At 38.0% G+C, this 21,668-nt stretch overlaps 2 protein-coding genes and 1 long non-coding RNA gene across 5 annotated transcripts in view; 1 reads left to right on the top strand and 2 right to left on the bottom strand.

Annotated features, from left to right (window-relative positions):
• The window catches only part of LOC148348495 (ubiquitin thioesterase otulin-like), a 32,609-nt gene extending 20,126 nt beyond the window's left edge, over positions 1 to 12,483 (bottom strand). Inside the window, exons 1-3 of one of the 2 annotated variants that reach the window (XM_088322236.1) lie at positions 12,238 to 12,483; positions 6,504 to 6,757; positions 2,788 to 3,276 (exon numbers count right to left, since the gene is read on the bottom strand). In XM_088322236.1, coding sequence (XP_088178362.1) covers positions 2,788 to 3,276; positions 6,504 to 6,667 — 653 coding nt within the window. In that variant the 5' untranslated portion in view covers positions 6,668 to 6,757; positions 12,238 to 12,483. Of the gene's footprint in view, positions 1 to 2,787; positions 3,277 to 6,503; positions 6,777 to 12,237 lie in introns of those variants that run through there. The other variant, XM_088322237.1, reaches the window with a different exon arrangement.
• On the top strand, positions 976 to 6,857 carry LOC148348496 (uncharacterized). Of its 2 annotated transcripts, XR_015847584.1 has the most exons (4): positions 976 to 1,052; positions 2,843 to 3,111; positions 5,428 to 5,624; positions 6,517 to 6,857. It is a non-coding gene; the product is annotated as an uncharacterized LOC148348496 (long non-coding RNA). The 2 variants fall into 2 exon arrangements; XR_015847583.1 differs by lacking the exon at positions 5,428 to 5,624.
• Positions 12,484 to 16,150: 3,667 nt separating the features above from the next.
• LOC148348494 (protein YAE1 homolog) lies at positions 16,151 to 21,287 on the bottom strand. Its single transcript, XM_088322250.1, has 3 exons — positions 21,127 to 21,287; positions 18,265 to 18,386; positions 16,151 to 16,657 (listed from the first exon to the last, which is right to left on the bottom strand). Exons 1-3 carry the CDS (start codon positions 21,244 to 21,246, stop codon positions 16,270 to 16,272), a joined length of 630 nt encoding a protein of 209 aa, XP_088178376.1. The 5' UTR covers positions 21,247 to 21,287; the 3' UTR covers positions 16,151 to 16,269.
• Positions 21,288 to 21,668: the final 381 nt, after the last annotated feature.

Below are 21,668 nucleotides of genomic sequence, written 5' to 3'. Positions count from 1 at the left end.
CCTTCCCTTTATCGCTGTTGTTCTTGGGACCCATGTTTAAAAGGAACACAAAAGCACAAACCAGGAAAAAAAACTTCAAGAATGTGGCGGTCCCAAACGAAACCACCACAGTCTCATTCATTGGTGGGAAACACTGAAATACAGTATTTTCAAGACTATAAGCCATGCACAAACAAACCCAAGTTGGCCATAAATTTCAATGTGGGCCTTATCGGGTGCAGCTTATGTATGGGAAAAATGGAAATACATATCTCTATATTATCATCTTTGTTCAAATATTGATCAGTTGATCTTTATCACTGACCACAATTACATAACAATGGTGGCAACAGGGATCGAACCCGGAAAGTGATGGTAAACGCACCAAATCCTAACCACCAGGCCGGCCACTAAGGACATGGATGACATAGGAAAATGCGTTCTGACTTATCATCACACTGAAACACCTTTTAATCACGAGACCAGACATAAATGTAAAAAAAAAATGACAATAGATACTTTTTTTTTTACTTTTTCCGAGCTCAAACTATGCATTGTAAGTGACAAATGTTTTTATAATATATGCGGCTATGCGTTTATTTGTATTTTTTTAGAGCGACAGAATTACTACCCACAATGCCTTTGTTTATGTTCAGACCAGAATCACTTGTGCCTAATAAAGACTTTGTGAGTCGAAGATCCAATACCGTCAGTGCTCCCATACCTTTTCTGTACCACGGACCGGTTTAATGTCTCGCAATATTCTCGCGGCCCGGCCAAATGATGACATCAACAATTTGGTGGTACTGTGACTAAAAGTGATGTGATGATGACATAAAACCTTAAGCAAGTCAGGTCACATTTATAGTATAGCCCTTTATCAAAGTCTCAAAGGACAGCACAGTATGAATGTGCTAAATTGCTGTTGAGATTGTCATGATTGTTTTCTGTTTTTAGTGTCAATAAATTTGTTCAAACCACAGGCCACAATGACAAGCCTTTTTATATGTAGTTTGTATCCTCAGTGGTCTAGTGAATAGGATCTGGTGCTATCCCCAGCCTTTTGGCTGAGGGTAAGTGTCCCGGCTCCTTGGCTTTGTAGCGTAAGGACCGATAACGGATAATGGATAATTAATAAAGAAAATAGTACAATAACCCTTAACCAAAGCGGCTGAAAGCTCTGCTCCCCAATGAGCTGAGACAGGCAGCGGGTATAGTGAGATGGAGGGAGGAGGATGATCTGGTATCATAATATACAAGTCTTTTTAAAGAGTCAAAGTCCCGATGTACGGAATTTGCACCTCCCGAGTAATTCATGCTAGCAGTTTTGACACATGCGCTAGTTCTTAACCCTGTTAAGAGTTACCAAACCCCACCAGTTTCTTATGTGCATTTACAGAACCCTACATTACTATAGGAGAAAAAATGATTTAGTTTTCTTCAAATTCAAGACACGTAGTTTAGTTAGTCTGATTTGCGACTACTTGAGCTAAGATGTCTTTATTGTGTCCTCTATTCTGTCACTGATGGTGTCATTTGAAAGTGCAATTTTTGACTGTTTACCTTTGGTCACTTAATTGAAGCAGGTGGCTTTACAAGTTTTTTACCAATGGTACATGGATTGCCCAACTTTGATATGAATTATACAACTTTATATGATGCTGTGAGGATTGACTCAATGGGTACAGTTCCAAGCGCAAACAGATGGGCCTTATCATCGTATCTGCCTCTTTTCAACTTGAATTTCGCAAGCATTGCGTTTGACTCCCCAGTATCAATGCAGCTCCTTTAGTTTAGCCCCTGCGAGGTTAGAGTATCTGAACTTGGCATTGCAAAACATTCCAGATAGGATGTTGACACCTATCCCATTCCTTGATACACAAGAATGCCTTTTGTACATACCCGTACTCGTCCGACCACTTTTGTGCTTCACACAATTGAAATATGAAGAAAGTAATTCCACTATGTACGTAGGGTTTGTACACCTAAATCATGGCCAAATAAAATCACTTTTTATGGACATCCAAAGCCAATACTCCATTTTCCCCAGTACCATGAGAAGTAAAAAAATCAGGTGTGAATCATTCATTTTGAAGAGCCAAAAATATATATGCGATTTACATATGCAATTTTTAATCTTGCCTGTGCATTTATCAAGGCGAACGATTTTTAGACCTTGAGTAAATAGCAAATATTTTTGGAAGTAAAAATGAAGTTCTTCCCATCACAATTTATCACTGGCAAATGCAATCTTAACTTTTAACGTGGCCCACAATAGATATGCAATCCTTGCACCAATACATCCTGTTCTCTTGGGCACTTCCCATGGGATAATGTCTTACAAACTAATGCCAGCTGCAGTTAATAACGAGGAAGAAATCCAACGGCAAAGCGAAGCCACCAAAAGGCATGGTTTGCGTCATTTTTAAACAGACTTAACAACATGGCAACAATGTCAAGCATTTACAGCACCTTACCGCCTCCTTGAAAACACAACATTAAAAAATCAAGCATTTTCAAGGATTTCAAACACCTGTAAGAACCCTGCATACAATGTTTAACTACGTTGTTATCAATGACAAAGGCAATTCAAATCAATACCAGCTGAAAATTTGTCTATTTCGCAACACATAATTCAAAATATGTCAAAGACGTGTCATAAAGTGGGCTACTACTGTTGTAATGTCAGTCTTTTTTCAAAAGTCACAGTCCGGATGTACGGAATTGTTTTTTCCCAAGTATTCATGCTAGCAGTTTGGACACAGTGTTTAGGGTCTATATCCCATGTTTTGCTGTCAAAGAACTTACCAGTTTGGCTGGCACGTGTTCTCCTGACATGCTGCAGCTAAGGATTCCTCCATAGTGTCTGCAGACGGTGATGCGTCTCCGCCATTCAGACAAAGTTCCATCGTCGTCACTTTGGTGGACTCGTCGTCATCCGGTAGAGTTTTTGACACGTCTGCGTCTTCTTCACCAGAACACATCAGCGCCTCTTCTTGCTGGCTGCCATCATTGACTTGAACCTGCATGGATGAGGCAGGATGCTGGTCGCCATCTTGGAAAATGACTTCCTGCGGGAGGTCATGTGATTCATTTGTGTCCAGAAAGGTCTCTAGACTTTCTTCTGGGATGGTAGGCTGAGTATTGGCTGTAGCTTTATGAGTGCAATCATGTCCTTGCAGTAGGGAACCATTTTCCAGAGCAACAATAGCAACAGATGTGTCAAAATGGGGAAGAAGCGGCACTTGTATATCGGTGCTGTCTTCTACCTTTAAAGGCCTTTTGTCAGCCATCTTCCTGTGTGACAGAGGACAAAAATACTCATTAACTAAATACTTATTACCATCAAATCCGGACTACAAGCCACTACTTTATTCTACATTATAAACATTGTAGCTAACAATAAGATGCTGCGTTTTTTTTTAGGCAGATGTTCGTAAGTGTGTCGGCAGGTTGCCTTAGCCAGCGCCTAGCAATTGGCTTAGAACTGGTACGAACCATGGAATTTAACGGTTTATTTAAAACAAAGCATCGTGAGGGCCCGCAGAGGCAATGAAGCGTTGTGATTTCTGCCAAGTGCTCTAAATGTCGAAGAGAAGAAATTCAATGAAGCGTGAGTAAACAGTGGGAGTAACTTAAGACTCATTTCAGTAGCCATGGGATCCAATCCCTTACCCACATGAGCAAGTGATAGAGAGACCAAGTATTGGTGCTACTGCAACATGAAAACATGCTGACAGATGTTACTAATTAGGGAGGGGTACATGATAGTTATCGGGCTGACAGTTATCGGACTGATTAAAGACTAATATGACCGCCTGGCAATTGGTCGCTTGCTGCCATAATAAAATATTCAATAAGCCGACACTACTTTTTTGAAAGATTCCAAGCGTTTATGATTTTTGCCACACTTCTGCATATATGTCACTGCAAATTTAATTTAAAAAAAAAAACCTGCGCCAATTAATTGAGATTGACAGTTGCAGTCTTGATCGCGGCACATTATCTAATCAGTATCGAGTGGAAGTGAAGAAATATCCTAATTTTCTTTATCATTACAACGCTCACTGTTAAAAACAAAATCAATTGTTTTGATGAATAGATAAATATGGCTCATAAATAAAATAAGTCGATCCCATCACTGCATTACGCTTCTTTGCCCTGAGAAAACCGACGTCACTGCACTTTGTTCTGCCACTAAAAGGATAAGAACCTATCTGTCGTTTTCAGCCACCCAAAAGAGCTTGATAATGGCAAAACCAGACAAGTATAAAAAATAAATTTAGATTTAGCTCCCTGGAGATGTATTTTTAAACCCTTCTTAGGGCTTTTAGTCTTTAAAAATTGATTGAGGCTGACTGAAACCGTGCAGTTATAGTTGTTATCTTTTTGGGCTATTATAAGTTATAAATTCATGTGAGGAAAGAACCAATCATTTTGGGCCTTACAGAGTGAAATAGGGTAACATCCTGCAGTGCAGTGGTTGTTCATTATTGTCATAGGTTCCACAATTGCAAATTTTCAGTCCTTTTCAAACAATTTTTATTTACAATGATTTCCGGACATAAGGCGCAGCCAATTAAAAGCCGCATGCTTAATTTTAAGAATGAAAAAAAAAAAAAAAACACTCAATTGAAAAAAAACAAAAAATAAAAACCCAAATATTTCTTACACACAATACATCGTGCCTTGTAAAAATTACCCTGCACAGCTTTTAACCATGGCAAAAATCTTTTATCGGACAGCCTCTTCTCATTAAATGTACATTGATAACCCTTCTTAGGGCTTTTAGTCTTTATGCTCAGTAACTCAGGAGGAAGAGCGCTCGTCTTGGGATCAAGGGATCCCAGTTCGAATCCCGGCTTGTCCGTGTTACATGTCGAAGTGTCCTTGGGTAAGACACTGAACCCCTAATACCCCCAATAAGCAGGTTAGCGCCTTACATGGCTGCAGGGCCGCTATTGGAAAATGTGGAGCACATTGTAAAGCGCTTTGGGAAGTCATTGACTTGAAAAGCGCTATATAAATGCAGATCATTTCATTTTATTTGATTACATTTTTCCATGCGCTAAAGTAAACGTATTTGTCAGAAGGTGCTATGTGTATCGTGGGTAGACCTAGGACGCGCGTCCGACTGAAACCATTTCACCGTTTTGATACTTCCGTTTTAGTGGTCACGCCAAGTTGCCCCCAAAGTAAAATTAAATTGTATTTAAGACGTTTTAATGCCAATATTAAATTTAATGCCTTTTAAGACTTTTTCAGGACCTTCGGGAACCCTGTATCACTATCGGGTTCAATAGCCATTGCCACTATTGCTATGCAGGTGTTTTATGTGATAAAATGTATCAACTGGTCAATAATCACACAAATATGGTAAGGCTGTTCGAATTTTGTCCACACATATCATATCTTTTAGATTTAATTTCCCACTATGTTCCGGTCTAGTGATCCCAAGAGCCAAGAAGTGATCTGGAGAGCGTTCTCCATTCAGGCCCCCTGAGATCCGATCTGCAACCTTAGTGGAACTGCTTAAATCACAGGTGTCAAACAGGCGGCCCGCGGGCCAGATCAGGCCCACTAAGAGATTGAATCTGGCCCACGAGACAACACTCAGAGAAGTGCAAGAGAAAAACGAGCTGCAGGTTAAAATATGTCAACTTGATGTTGCCAAAGCCACTGTACGTGTATTTCTCTCTCTCTCTCTCTTTTCCACCCCTTTTCTCCCACTCTCTGTCTCTTTCACTCTCTGTGTCTCTCTTTCTCTTCCTTTGTTGCTCTTTGTCTCTTTCTGTCTCCGTGTCTTTTTAACTTCTTTTGCTCCAACCTCCTTTTTTCCTTTTCTCTCTTTTCTTTTTCTCTCTTTCTACCCTTCACGTTCTCTTTTCTCTCCTTCTGTTTTTATATTTCTTTGGATTTCTTTCTTCCTCGCCCTTTCTTTTCCCCCTCTCTCACGACCTTTTACCTCTTTTGTTTCTCACGCTCTCTCCCTCTCTCTCTTTTTCTTTCTTTGTCCCGCCCTCTCTTCTTTTCCCTCCCTCTTTCTCTTATTTCTTTATCTCTCTTTTTCTTTCTCTTTAATCTACTAGTCCGGCCTCCGACAGAATGTTTGTTCTATCGTGTGGCCCCCCGAGTTAAAATGGGTTTGACACCACTGGTTTAAATCTAGGCCAATATTTCAAGTTGACAATATCTGTGAATTATCCTCGAAGAACTATTAACTCATGTGCGGTCCCTTCTCAAGGTTTCTTCATTTACCTCAGGTTGAAATTTTGAGTTTTTCCTTGCCCTCACATCGGTTTTAGATCAGGGGATAGTGTAACAATAGTATGTATTTTGCAATCATCTGTGGTCTGTGCAGCCCTTTCATACTCCTTGTGATAAAAGGCATCCCAAATAAACATGACTTGACTTGACATAAGGCACAAGAATTATAAAAACCCCGTTCAAAATTCTGGCCATTTTGTTTTTTATTGGTGCGCCTTATAGTCCAGAAAATACGGTAACCAATTGCTCAAGTATACCTTATGTTTTCAGGTTCTTGCGGGACACAAGAGTTGCTCGCCGTTTCTGCTGATGTCGCCAAGCATCCGGTGGGTCCAGCGACCTGGGCCTCATCTTTCAGCAAACCGCTTCGCTCCTCAAAACTGCTGCAAGGACTTTTAGGGCGACAGCAGCAGGTCCCCATTGGAGTGCCCCCCTTAATACACGCACACACGGGGGGCCCGGTGGCGTCGCCTCGGGTCCTACCGAGGCGGTTGTGCAAGGACGCTCATACCTGCAATAAAAATGCGATTGTATCTCTACAAGAAGACGACACGAACCTTTCTACTTTAAGTTTTATACAACAGTAAACATTATGCTCTGCCAGGACAGTACATGATCTGGTATTTTTATATCTATTTAAACTTGGTGGTCAAATTTTATCTTTCGAATAAGAGCAATATGAAGACATTTTATACTATGAAATATCATATTCACGCCTTATTGTCAATCCATTGAGAATATTTTACCTACATGATTTTAAAGTAAAATACGAGCAAGCACGAATGCTTTAAGGAGGATTCAAGATTTAAGTTCGACCTTTGCTGCAATTTACTACAAAAATACTTCAGACATGCTACAAAAATCCTACTATGGAGATAATACAAAAAATACTAGAGAAATACTACAAAAATGCTTCAGATATGCAACAAAAATTCTACCATGGAAATAATACCAAGAAATACTACAAAAAATACTTTAGATATGAAAAAACAATTCTACTATGGAGACACAAAAAATACTACAGAAATACTACAAAAATGCTACTGATGAAATACTATGGAAATACTGCAGAAGAGAAATCCAACTACAAAAACTACACAAACACTACAAAAATACAACTACAGTCATATTACAAAATACTATTGAAATACTGTACAATAAAAATACTATTATTGAACTCCTCCGAAAACACTACAGGCATCCTACAAGAATACTACTAGAAAAATACTTCTACTGACATACTAATAAAATACCACTAGAGTAGAGTAATACTTTCATACAAAAATATTCTGACAGAAATACTACAAAAATCCTACTATGGAGATAATAAAAAATACAACAGAAATACTACAAAAATCCTACTGATGAAATACCATGGAAATACTGCAGAAGAGAAATCCAACTACAAAAAACTAGAAAAATACAACTACAGTCATATTACAAAAATACTGTACTATAAAAATACCATAATTGAACTCCTCCAAAAACCCTACAGACATCCTACAAGAATACTACTTAAAAAATACTTATACTGACATACTAATGAAATACCACTAGAGTAGAGTAAAACTTTAATGCAGACAAAATACAGAAATATTCTGACCGACATACTACAAAAATACTACTATGACGAGAATACAAAAAAATACTAGAGAGATACTACAAAAATGCTTCAGATATGCAACAAAAATCCTACGATGGAAATAATACCAAGAAATACGACAAAAAATACTTTAGATATGAAACAACAATTCCACTATGGAGATAACACAAAAAATACTACAGAAATACTCAAAAAATGCTACAGAAGAGAAATACAACTACAAAAAAAATCTACTACACAAACACTACAAAAATACAACTACAATCATATTACAAAAATACTAAAGAAATACTGTACTATAAAAATACTATTATTGAACTCCTCCAAAAACACTACAGACATCCTACAAGAATAATACTAGAAAAAAACTTCTACTGACATACTAATAAAATACCACTAGAGTAAAGTGATACTTTCATACAGAAATATTCTGACAGAAATATGACAAAAATCCTACTATGGAAATAATAAAAAAATACAACAGAAATACTACAAAAATGCTACTGGTGATATACTATGGAAATACTGCAGAAGAGAAATCCAACTACAAAAAACTAGAAAAATACAACTACAGTCATATTACGAAAATAACGTACTATAAAAATACCTTTATTGAACTCCAAAGTCACTACAGACATCCTACAAGAATACTACTAAAAAATACCTATACTGACATACTAATGAAATACCACTAGAGTAGAGTAAAACTTTAATACAGAAAAAATACGGAAATATTCTGACAGAAATACTACAAAAATACTACTACGACGAGAACACACAAAAAAAGTACAGAGATACTACAAAAATACTTCAGATATGCAACAAAAAATATACTATGGAGACAATACAAAAATACTTCAGACATGCTACAAAAATCCTACTATGGAGATAATAAAAATACTAGAGAGATACAACAAAATTGCTTCAGATAGGCAACAACAATTATACGATGGACATAATACCAAGAAATACTACATAAATACTACAAAAAATACTTTAGATATGAAAGAACAATTCTACTATGGAGTTAATACTAAAAATACTACAGAAACACTACAAAAAAAAATGCTACAGATGAAATACAATGGAAACACTGCTGAAGAGAAATCCAACTACACAAACACTACAAAAATACAACTACAGTCATATTATAACATTGGTAAATGGCGGCGCCCTCTGTTGGCTGCGGCTGCATCAGCTCGCTACAACGGGTCAGGTGTATCGACATTTCGTTCTGTGTACATTGTTACAAAGAATGACAATACAAAGGAAATTATTATTATTATTATTATTATTACAAAAACACTAAAGAAATACTGTACTATAAAAATTACTATTATTGAACTCCTCCAAACACCCTACACAAATACGACTAGAAAAATACTTCTACTGACATACTAATAAAATACCACTAGAGTAGAGTAATACTTTAATACAGAAATACAAAAAATATTCTGACAGAAATACTACAAAAATCATACAATGGAGTTGATACAAAAAATACTACAGAAATACTACAAAAATATTTCAGATATGCAACACCAATCCTACTATGGAGACAATACAAAAATACTTCAGACATGCTACAAAAATCCTACTATGGAGATAATAAAAATACTAGAGAGATACTACAAAAATGCTTCAGATAGGCAACAAAAATTCTACGATGGACATAATACCAAGAAATACTACATAAATACTACAAAAAATACTTTAGATATGAAAGAACAAATCCACTGTGGAGATAATATCAAAAATACTACAGAAATACTACAAAAAAAATGCTACAGATGAAATACAATGGAAACACTGCTGAAGAAAAATCCAACTACACAAACACAACAAAAATACAACTACAGTCATATTACAAAAATACTAAAGAAATACTGTACTATTAAAAATACTATTATTGAACTCCTCCAAACACACCAGGCATCCTACACAAATACTACTAGAAAAATACTTCTACTGACATACTAATAAAATACCATTAGAGTAGAGAAATACTTTAATACAGAAATACAAAAAATATTCTGACAGAAATACTACAAAAATCATACAATGGAGTTGATACAAAAAATACTACAGAAATACTACAAAAATATTTCAGATATGCAACACCAATCCTACTATGGAGACAATACAAAAATACTTCAGACATGCTACAAAAATCCTACTATGGAGATAATAAAAATACTAGAGAGATACTACAAAAATGCTTCAGATAGGCAACAAAAATTCTACGATGGACATAATACCAAGAAATACTACATAAATACTACAAAAAATACTTTAGATATGAAAGAACAAATCCACTGTGGAGATAATATCAAAAATACTACAGAAATACTACAAAAAAATGCTACAGATGAAATACAATGGAAACACTGCTGAAGAGAAATCCAACTACACAAACACAACAAAAATACAACTACAGTCATATTACAAAAATACTAAAGAAATACTGTACTATTAAAAATACTATTATTGAACTCCTCCAAACACACCAGGCATCCTACACAAATACTACTAGAAAAATACTTCTACTGACATACTAATAAAATACCATTAGAGTAGAGAAATACTTTAATACAGAAATACAAAAAATATTCTGACAGAAATACTACAAAAATCATACAATGGAGTTGATACATAAAAATACTACAGAAATACTACAAAAATATTTCAGATATGCAACACCAATCCTACTATGGAGACAATACAAAAATACTTCAGACATGCTACAAAAATCCTACTATGGAGATAATAAAAATACTAGAGAGATACTACAAAAATGCTTCAGATAGGCAACAAAAATTCTACGATGGACATAATACCAAGAAATACTACATAAATACTACAAAAAATACTTTAGATATGAAAGAACAAATCCACTGTGGAGATAATATCAAAAATACTACAGAAATACTACAAAAAAATGCTACAGATGAAATACAATGGAAACACTGCTGAAGAGAAATCCAACTACACAAACACAACAAAAATACAACTACAGTCATATTACAAAAATACTAAAGAAATACTGTACTATTAAAAATACTATTATTGAACTCCTCCAAACACACCAGGCATCCTACACAAATACTACTAGAAAAATACTTCTACTGACATACTAATAAAATACCATTAGAGTAGAGAAATACTTTAATACAGAAATACAAAAAATATTCTGACAGAAATACTACAAAAATCATACAATGGAGTTGATACATAAAAATACTACAGAAATACTACAAAAATATTTCAGATATGCAACACCAATTCTACTTTGGAGACAATACAAGAATACTTCAGACATGCTACAAAAATCCTACTATGGAGATAATAAAAAAATACTAGAGAGATACTACAAAAATGCTTCAGATAGGCCACAAAAATTCTACGATGGACATAATACACAAACACTACAAAAATACAACTACAGTCATATTACAAAAATACTAAAGAAATACAGTACTATCAAAAATACCATTATTGAACTCCTCCAAAAACACTACAGACATCCTACAAGAATACTACTAGAAAAATACTTCACTTGCATACTAATAAAATACCACTAAAGTAATACTTTAATACAGAAATAGAGAACTATTCTGACAGAAATACTACAAAAATCCTACTATGGAGTTAATACAAAAAATACGACAGCGATACTACAATAATGCTTCAGATATGCAACAACAATTCTACTCAGGAAATAATACAAAAAATACTACAGAAATACTACAAAATACTTAAAATATGCTACAAAAATTCTACTATGGAAATAATAAAAAAAAAATACTACAGAAATACTACAAAAATGCTACAGATGAAACACTATACCAGATAAATACTACGTAAATAATGCAGAAGAGAAATCAAACTACACAAAAAACTGAAAAATACTACTACAGAAATACTACACAAATACTACGGAAGACCTTCGCGGGTTAGGCGAATGTGCTAACCACTTTTGCTCAGGTAATGATTTGGATGACTACTATTTCCTTCCAACTTGAGTAATATCATTCTGAAGTAACAGTAGTTTTACTTTAGTTCATATTTTGACTGATCTACCTACCTCTGCGTTTGCTTTAGTTACAAAAAGTAGCTCTTGATGGAAAAGGGTTCAGGGGTCTTCTACTGATGTAGATACAAAGTATGTCGCATGTCATGAGTGTTCATTCAGTCATACATGTTCTTTTTTTTTTAATTAAATTCTAACTCTCTAAATATCTTGTCCTATGTTATATTCTACATGTATCTTAACAGCTGATAATACATGTGACATATCAGGACCCCCCCTTCTCAACGACACGTCCCATTGCCTAATATCAAGCTACGACGGGACAAACCCGTCAAAGTATAAAAAGAAAATGTTTTACCTGACAAAATGCAGAAAGTGTCCAGAGTTGACAGGCGATTTCGAGTACAAAAACCCCTTCGGTTTTCGGGTCAGCCCAAATGAATGCTAACTAGCCGGCTAGCATACTGGAAAACTTCAAGCACGCAAACATGCCGCTTGCTCGCTCGGCTCTTTTAGGAACATTAGCGCCACCTTTTGACAATTCCCTAGAACTGCAGCCTGACGTTTACTTTAATATAAAGCTTTTTGGGGTAAATTGCGAGTCATTTGTTGATGAAAATAGCGAAAAGTGTTCATATTTATGATGGTGGGGAAGGGGGGGGTCGTATTTATGTTTAAATACGGTCACAGTTCGAGTGACGTCATAGCAGGATGTGACTAGCACCGCTGCGTTCAGGATAACTCGGAAATGTCAAAAGCTTTGTCTCTGTCAGTAAATTGACGCAAAGAATCACATCATTGTTCGAATAGCAAGTTAGCAATATTAGACTTTCTACGTAATTCTGCAGGAAGTTGTGTTTCCTTGAATCTTTTAAATTGTGGTTTGACTGGTGTTAGGAATTAGCAATGCATGCTCGTTTCTTTATGGAAAAATGAACAAGGGAACAGGATTTCCACACAGGAGCAGTTTTAATTTCTTAAATAATAAACTAAGTGAATTCCATCGAATTAGCCGAATTAGTGTCGCTCTTCGTCGAGCCTCTCTTGATTCTACCTCGATCTTCTGCCCACGTCTTTTCACAAGCTGGTGTGCCAGCTCCTCCCATGGGCGTGCCAACTCCTCCCATGGGCATGCCAGGTACTAGCTTCACCACCTCCTCGCCGAAGGACATCGCGATGTCTAAAACCTCATATCGGCAGAGCTTATCAGAACAACAGATTTAATTTCTTAAATAATAAACTAAGTGAATTCCATCGAATTAGTGTCGCTCTTCGTCGAGCCTCTCGATTCTCCCTCGATCTTCTGCCCACATCTTTTCACAAGCTGGCGTGCCAGCTCCTCCCATGTGCGTGCCAACTCCTCCCATGGGCATGCCAGGTACTAGCTTCACCACCTCCTCGCAGAAGGACGTCGCAATGTCTAAAAAACTCATATCAGCAGAGCTTATCAGAACAACTTCGTCACAGAGGCTCCTCTTGTGTCAGCCCTTGTCCCAGTTCCTGCTGTTTTCTGTAAACATCATCCTCCACTAGGTCGCAATGACCTGCCCAACAGCTCAGCCAGTGAATATATTTTGTATTTAAATGTAATTTGTATTTGATCGTAAAAAATCCCATATAGTCAAAAATATACAAAATCCTTCGCTGGCTTATGCCAATTTTGGTTGTAATGCGATGTTAAGTAAAAAGTTGATGTATGATGGATATGTACACTTGAACGGGGTTCCAATTGTGTGCGGGTGAGAAACTACGACCTGCGGGCCACACAAGGCCAGTGACGCTTTTGGATCCTGCCCACCAAACAAAAATATAATGAAAAGATATAGAATTTTAAATAAAGTATCGCTAGCTAAAAATTAAAACGAATGCTATTTTGGTGCAACGCTTGTCCCCAGGTTACTTCTTATGGTCATAGACCGGCAAACAGTGGGAGAGATGTTGGCCTCGACTTGGCAACTGCGTTGTTTCTGTCAATACGGTTTTATTGTATTCCACAACCTTTTTGTCAGTTGCCTCCGTTATGATCGCAACCGACAGTGGACTTACTTCTTTGAGTCAAGTCAAGTTTATTTGTGACGCATTTAATTGACTGGAGTCTCAAGGGCTGCACAGACCACATACTATTATAACACCATCCCCTGATCTAAAACCTACGCGAGGGCAAGGAAAAACTCAAAATGAGGAAAATTAAGAAACTTTGAGAATGGACCGCACATGAGGTAATCCCACTTCCAGGATGACCAGGCTGCAATGGATGTTGCATTAACAATTAATACACAGATATTGTCAACAAGAAATATAGGTCATTCAAAAGCTATAGAATAAAAGTGTGTTTTAATCCTGGGTGTAAACTACTGAGGTTTCAGATCGAATCTCAGGGGGCAGAGCATTCCAAAACATTTGGGCTCGAATGGAGAACGCTCTCGAACCTGCGTATTTCTTCTTGGCTCTTGGATTCACTAGTAGACCACTGTTTTCAGAGCGAAGGCTCCAGACCAGAACATAGGGGGGAATTAAATCTGAACGATATGAGGGAGCAATCCATGTATGATTTTGTATCCTCCCAGCAGAACCTTAAATGTGGAATGTTTTCTCTATTAAGTATTTGTTAACAATGCTAATAAGCCCACCCTATGTTGTAATTTGGTATGTCTCTTCTATCAACTTAAATCTGTATCTGTTGCTGCTCCTCTCACCCAATACAGTTAAGAGACGAGGAGGGATTGTACCCCGGGCTTTCCACATACAGTGTGGCTCCACCACGTTCAAATATAGGCATGTTCACACTGAGCGACACGACTATTGCTCAAACCACCATGGTTTAGTGTTTATCATTGTCTAGGCGAGAGGAAACAGGAGGACCCGCTGAAGATCATACGCAAGATGCAGGCTGTAGATATTCAACAGGAAGAACTGAATCGTGAACAATGTGAAAGTCACTTTCTAAAGGCCTTCAACGATGCAGTGCAGGCAAGGGAGCAGAGGGAGTTGCAAGCTGCCCTGAGGAAGGAGTAAAATACCACAACTGTTGCCTTCAAATATCTCATGTTTCAATGTGGGACCATGCGGCTTATAGTCAGGTGCGGCTTATGTATGTACAAAATGGTTATCCCTTTAAAAATGTACTGGTTGCAGCTTATAATTAGTTGCTCCTTACAGTTCGAATTTTACTGTGTATAATTTGATGTGTTGCACTGTATTTTTAAGCAATTTGTAAATACAGCTTGAATTTTTATTTTAATGTCATTTTAATAGACATGTCTCTTGAAATACACATTTCATAATTTCTTATGAAGATTTAGAATTTCAATTACCAGAACCTTTAGGGACAGTGTGTAAACAGACTTGTACACGTGAAGTTTCATTAAATATTTGTTTAAAAATAGACCATTTTATAAAAATTGGTTTTGAAACACTTAGAAGGGAATTAGTATGTAGTGTCCCTTTTTATGCAATACATTTGATGAATTGCATTGAAAACCCCAAAAGAAATTAGAAATAGCTCATAAGATTGTTTCATTCATCCATCCATCCATTATCTGCACTGCTTATCGTCAGTAGGGTCGCGGGGGTGCTGGAGCCCATCCCAGTTATCTTCGGGCAGTGGGCAGGGGACACCCTGAACTGGTTGCCAGCCAGTCGCAGGGCACACAGGGACTTACAACTCGCTTGCTCATTCACACCTAGGGACAATTTGGACCGGCCAGTTAACCTGAAATGCATGTTTTTGGAATGTGGGAGGAAACCGGAGTGCCCAGAGTAAACCCACGCAAGCACGGGGAGAACATGCAACTTCCACACTGAAAGTTCGATTCATGACCTCAGAACTGTGCCGCACACGCGCTAACCACTGCGCCGCCGTGCTAAGATTGTTTCAGAGAAATCATAAAATCTAATGATGAGGGCAAGGCAAAACACTAAAACCTCAGCATGAGGAGGGGGCTGCACATGATCTTGATAAAAATACCTATGCAATTTTTAAATAATTGGTGCTGTCGTCGAGAAAAATAGGCCTCGCATTTTACACAACGCAGGCCTCATTTGTGTTTTCCGTCAGCGCAGTAGTAAATATGTGCTTGTCTTTCTAATCACCAACTTGATTGGTCACATGATCTGAAAACAGGTAAAGTTAACAGAAAGGAGCAGAACTCAAAACGATGAAACTGAAAACGACTTTCTGCAGTCACAGGTGTCGACGCTAAATTCCCCATGCGGTTCGTGCTCAAACTGTCAGAAATGGATGTGAATTAGTTCATTTTTATGGCTGTTTAGGCTTCATATCCGCTGGGCACGTACAAAGACAAAATCGAGTTTCGTTCTTAAATTTGAGCATGCAGTCACTTTGGAGTCTTGAATTTACGGTAATCAGTCTGGGCATAAAAGATGTCAGTTAAATGTTCTCCAGCTCATTGATGTGCTCCAACAACCCAGGAGGCAGGCCCAACTCATCCACAAGGGCCCTGCAGCTCTGCACCAATTGGGTGAAAACGGCTTTTTGGGCGCATGGCGAAGTCCGAGCTAAGCCGCCATCCTTTGACGTCGGACAATCCGTGCTCATGCAACAGTCGCTCTCTGAGCAGGTATCCGAAGGCACCACCACAAGCTCCTCCAGCCTTTCCGCTGCATCCTCTGCATCGGGAGGTTCCGATTCCTCCATGGCCTTTGTGAGTTCCGTTACGATGGAATCTTCGTGCTGCGAAACGCGCTGCAGGAGATCCGCCATGGAGGCGGGGATCGGTAGGCCGCGGTGCTCCGACTGGTACCAGCCGCAGATGGCGCTGACGGGAGGCATAGACAAATGAATAATAACCATGAAAAATCAAAGACGGTATTTATCATTGAACACGTGTCAAAAAATGTAATCTTCTGGCCACTTGGAAGTATTGGGACTAACGTCTTGTGTCTGAAATAATGTCTGCCCGGACGCCCAGGGCGTGCATCTTTTACGTCGGGCGTACAACTTACAAAACGTCTCCTCCCGGGTGGCCGACAACTTTTTCAAGAAAGATTTAAAAAAAAAAAAAAAAAAAAAAAAAAAAAAAAAAGGGGGGGGGGGAGGGGAGATAAATAAATAAATTTAAAAAAAAATTGTCGTTTCTAGTGGTACTTCTAATGTTGTCCAAACTTAGCCCCCCCCCCCCTTTTTTAAAGGTCAAGGTCAACTTTCAGCTTTACAACCAAAGACATAATTTAAATGGATCTTTGGGGGGCCTTTTAACATGTAGATAATTTTTTTTTCCAAGTTTAGCTTTTTGAACTAATTAGACATCTTTGGATGGAACATAATTTCAACCAGTTTTAGTTGGGTGAGATTATACGACAGTGATTTAGGCACAAACTGATTACCATAACACGATTGCAATTCACTCACTAAATTGATATGAAATGAAATGAAATGATCTGAAATGATCTGCATTTATATAGCGCTTTTCAAGTCAATGACTTCCCAAAGCGCTTTACATTGTGCTTCACATTTCCCAATAGCGGCCGTGATCTGTGCAGCCATGTAAGGCGCTAACCTGCTTATTGGGGGTATTGGGGGTTCAGTGTCTTACCCAAGGACACTTCGGCATGTAACACGGACAAGCCGGGATTCGAACTGGGATCCCTTAATCCTAAAACGATCGCTCTACCTCCTGAGCTACTGCCGCCCATGAGAGACTTTTTTAATGAGAGCTAGCGATAAGACAGAACCTAAAATATTCAGCCCGACCCGACCCGAGTCACGGGTATACAAACCCGAACCCGCCCAAACCTGGCCCATTAACTTGATTTGATAACTTAGCCTGAAATAAACCAGAAGGTTTCATTTGCCGCCAAAGTAAACACGAAGCTTTACTTTATTTTGGCAAATAAAAGGTGAAACTGGACAAAATGGCATCAAAAAGATAATAAAATTCTGCAGATTACAAGCTGCAAATCGTGAAGTATTTGGCGGAAAACCAGAAAGAAAGTTTGTGAAGCATGTAGGCTATTGTCAAGAAGCGGAAATGACGTCTGACGTGAGAGAGGTGGAAGGAGGAAGCGACGCGTTTTTTTACCCCAACACCGTGGATGAAATTTTTGGGGGATTTAGTGATTTGGAGTGAAACTGATAGTTTGATAAGCATCTTATTTATCAAAATAATTACTTGAGTAGAAGTAAGTGCATGATGTAGAGATTCTCTACGATGGCCAAAAATAAATAAAGAAAACAAAAAGAAAACAGCAAGAGAGAAACCTGGCAGACCCGACTTAAAGACTGATATTTTAAGACACGACTTGACGAAATTTCGGCCCAAGATCGTACCTCTAACGAGAGCGTACAGAATATATGCCAGTGAATATCAACATTCTACCATTAAATTTACAGTATTTGAGTTCAAGCAGTCAAGGTTTAAATTACCATACGATTCCTCGAAGTCGGCCAATGGCTACAGTCTTTGTCGCTCCCTCCTGGAAGCCCTCCCTGAAGCCAACTTCCAGGGCTGCGTCCTCGCCGGCGTCAGCACCATCCACATAACCATCCTGAGAAACCAAAAACGACCAAAGTATAAATAAACAAAGGATGTCCCCATCGGAAAAAAACAGCCATTATTTGAGAAACCGACACTTAGCATAGCACGTAGGACAACACATACCTGAACTCTACAAAAGGACCTCTTTTCAACCAGCCACGTTTGGATTTTCTTACACACGTTTGATGATTAGCATTAATAAGTTTATTCTGGTTTAATATTGGAAATCTGCAAAGAAGATTGCACAGGATACCGGTTCGTTGTTGAGCCCTTTTGTTTGTTGTTTTGACTACTTTGAACTGTATACATTATTTTCACTATAGGTAAAGTAATGTTGCGGTTCTTTGATTCCCACCCTATTTAGGGTAGATCTGCTTTTGTAACAAAGAATTTAATAAAAAGAAAGTTTAGGGGAGGGCTTTTAGAACAGGTTAGAATTTATTTTTCTGAGGTTTGGGCTCCCTTCTCCAGTGCAAATTCGAAATCTATTGGTGTCTTCTCTCCTTATTTTGAGTGTCTATTGATCTTATCTGATTCTAGAACAATGTATGTTTTGCGGCAGCGCAGTGGTTAGCGCGTGTGCGACAGTTCTGAGGTCATGAGATCGAACCTTCCTGTGTGGAGTTTGCATGTTCTCACCGTGCTTGCGTGGGTTTCCACTGGGCACCCTGGTTTCCTCCCACATTCCAAAAACATACATGACAGGTTAATTGGCCTAACCAAATTGTAGGTGTGAATGAGCGAGTCTGTCTCTGTGTACCCTGCGACTGGCTGGCAACCAGTTCAAGGTGTCCCCTGCCCACTGCCTGAAGACAGCCAAGATGGGCTCCAGCACCCCCACGACCCTAATGCGGATAAGCTGTGAAGATAATGGATGGATGGATTATCACGTCATTATAATTCTGTAGTAAGCTGTGCAAAAATATTAACATTTGATTAAAAAATAATAATTAGAACAAAACGGACTATATACATAATTTCAACACTTAAATTTTAAGCAGCATTAAAATTAATTAAACAATTACATTTTTAAAGGAGCTATGCGGAGTTTTAAAACTTAACTCAAGGCCGCCATCTCTTAGCTTCTGTCTTTATTGCAGCCTCTGTCAAGCTCCCTCATAATGCGCGTACAAGTATGTGATTTGCGTGGATACATTCTTGCTGTTTCATCTTTCTTAGGGTTTAGTTTGGCCTTTGACCGGAACTTAAAACGAGCCTTCTTTTGCTGTGTTACACTAACAAATAAAAACAAAGAAATCACTGGGAAGAACGTGAGATCACTCTCCAAGCCTACCCCCACATTCTTCCTACCTAATGTGTTACGCCCCGAACAGCTTTGCTATCAGATAAAAGCGAATACATGCGGAGGGGAGAAAGAAACACAAGGGCTCTTTGAACTCAGATGGGCATTGTTAACACCAGGGTTCCCACAGCTGAAAGCAAGTTAAATTCAATGCTTTTTAAGACTTCTTTGATGCCTTTTGAAACCAAATTTGACACTGAGTCGAAAAAAAGACAAACCCATGATTGAAATAAACAAACTAATAATCATCACATGAATTAGAGGCACTTTTAATCAAATGTATATTTTAATTTGTTTTTTAAATCACATTTTGGTCCATTTGAGAAATTTCCCTCTGAAAAACATAGCTTTGTACAAAATATTAGACATAGAAAACAATAAAAAGGACGTTTACAGTATATCATGGATCCTCAGTCAAAACTGGCAGATAACTACTAATTTCTGCTACATTGATGAGCATTTTTATCATGGATCAGGGAAAAATGTTATTTTTACTAACTCTTTTAAGTTCAAGCAAATCATCTTGAGTTAATCTTGTATTTGTATCTTTATTATTCTTTTATTTATACAAGTATATAGTTTCTTGGTTTTATTACGCTGAACTGTGTGGACAGCCAAGTAAGAATATTATTGTGCAGGGAATCGTGGTTCTTTACTGTACATATAACGATAAACATCTTGAATCTTGAAATATAAATCTCCAGTGTTCACATTTTTAAGACTTTTGAAAACTGAATTCAAGACATTTTGATGCATATTAAGGCCTTATTTTTAGAATCATGAATGTAATGATTTTCAAGACTTTAAGGATTCGCAGGGACCCTGATTACATGCAGTATTTAATAGAGAAAATATTTACCTTTCAATTTCTTTAAGAACACGTGAACCCTACTTATAAACAGGGTTGGGTAGGGTTACTTTAACTGGATTACTCCAATACCAAATATGCTAATAAAAGACAAAAGAAACTAAATATGAATAAAATGATTAAATTTTGTGCAGGCTTGGGGAGTAACGGAATACATGGAACGGAAAAAACTATGTTGGCAAGCTGTTTGGATTTATTTTTATTTTGTTTCTGTCGCATTTTATGTTAGTTATGCCGGAGATCAAAGCCAGGAGAGAAAGCTTACCACGTGTTGTGAGTCATACTTTTATTCATATTTAGTTTCTTTTGTCATTTATTGGCATATTTGGTACTGGAGTAATCCAAAAGTAATTAAAAGTAATCCAGTTAAAGAAACCCTACCCAACCCTGCTTATAAAGCAAGCCAAATCTTGTAATAGTTACAATTAATTGAGTTTGAAGAAAAACATGGCAACATGGTAACAAAAATGTTATCAATGTTCGACACACACAAAAAAAGTTGCGTCCCGCCTGGAGTGAAGGGAAAATTCCAAACCATTTGCCTCGCCCGCCATAAGAGCGACAATCGCGAAATCTCACCCTGAGTCTTCTTTTCATGTTGAGCGCCCATTCTTTGGCTGAAACGTCAAGTTCGTCTGCGTCCTCCTCGAAGACATCAGCCACCCCGTTCAACGAAGCTTTCAACCACGACATTTTCATCAGCCGCTCGCAAAACAAGCCACCATGCTTGTATAGTGACGTAGGAACGATGCGACCCCTTCTTCGACGCCGCAGAGAAAGCTCCGGTGTAGCTGCAGCGCCTTCTGTTGGAAATCCTATAGGAAGGAAGCGATTTTAGGTCAATGGTTCACTTAAAGCAGGGGTGTCAAACTCATTTTAACTCGGGGGCCACACGATAGGGGCCGGACTAGTAGATTAAAGAGAATGAAAAAGAGAGAAAGAGGGAGGGAAAATGTGAGAGGGCAGAAAAAAAAGAGAGAGGGAGAGAGAGCGAGAAACAAAAGAGATAAAAAGAGAAGTCATGAAAGAGGGGGAAAGAAAGGGAGCGGAAGAAAGAAATCCAAAGAGAAATAGAAATACAGAAGGAGAGAAAAGAGAAACGAAAGCGCGAAGGGTAGGAA

The sequence above is a fragment of the Urocampus carinirostris genome, chromosome 18, assembly GCF_059441175.1.
Source record: "Urocampus carinirostris isolate Australia breed hairy pipefish chromosome 18, RoL_Ucar_1.0, whole genome shotgun sequence".
Taxonomy (NCBI): Eukaryota; Metazoa; Chordata; class Actinopteri; order Syngnathiformes; family Syngnathidae; genus Urocampus; species Urocampus carinirostris.
Note: the sequence above shows the minus strand (reverse complement) of the source record. Positions and strands in the feature narration are given on the sequence as shown.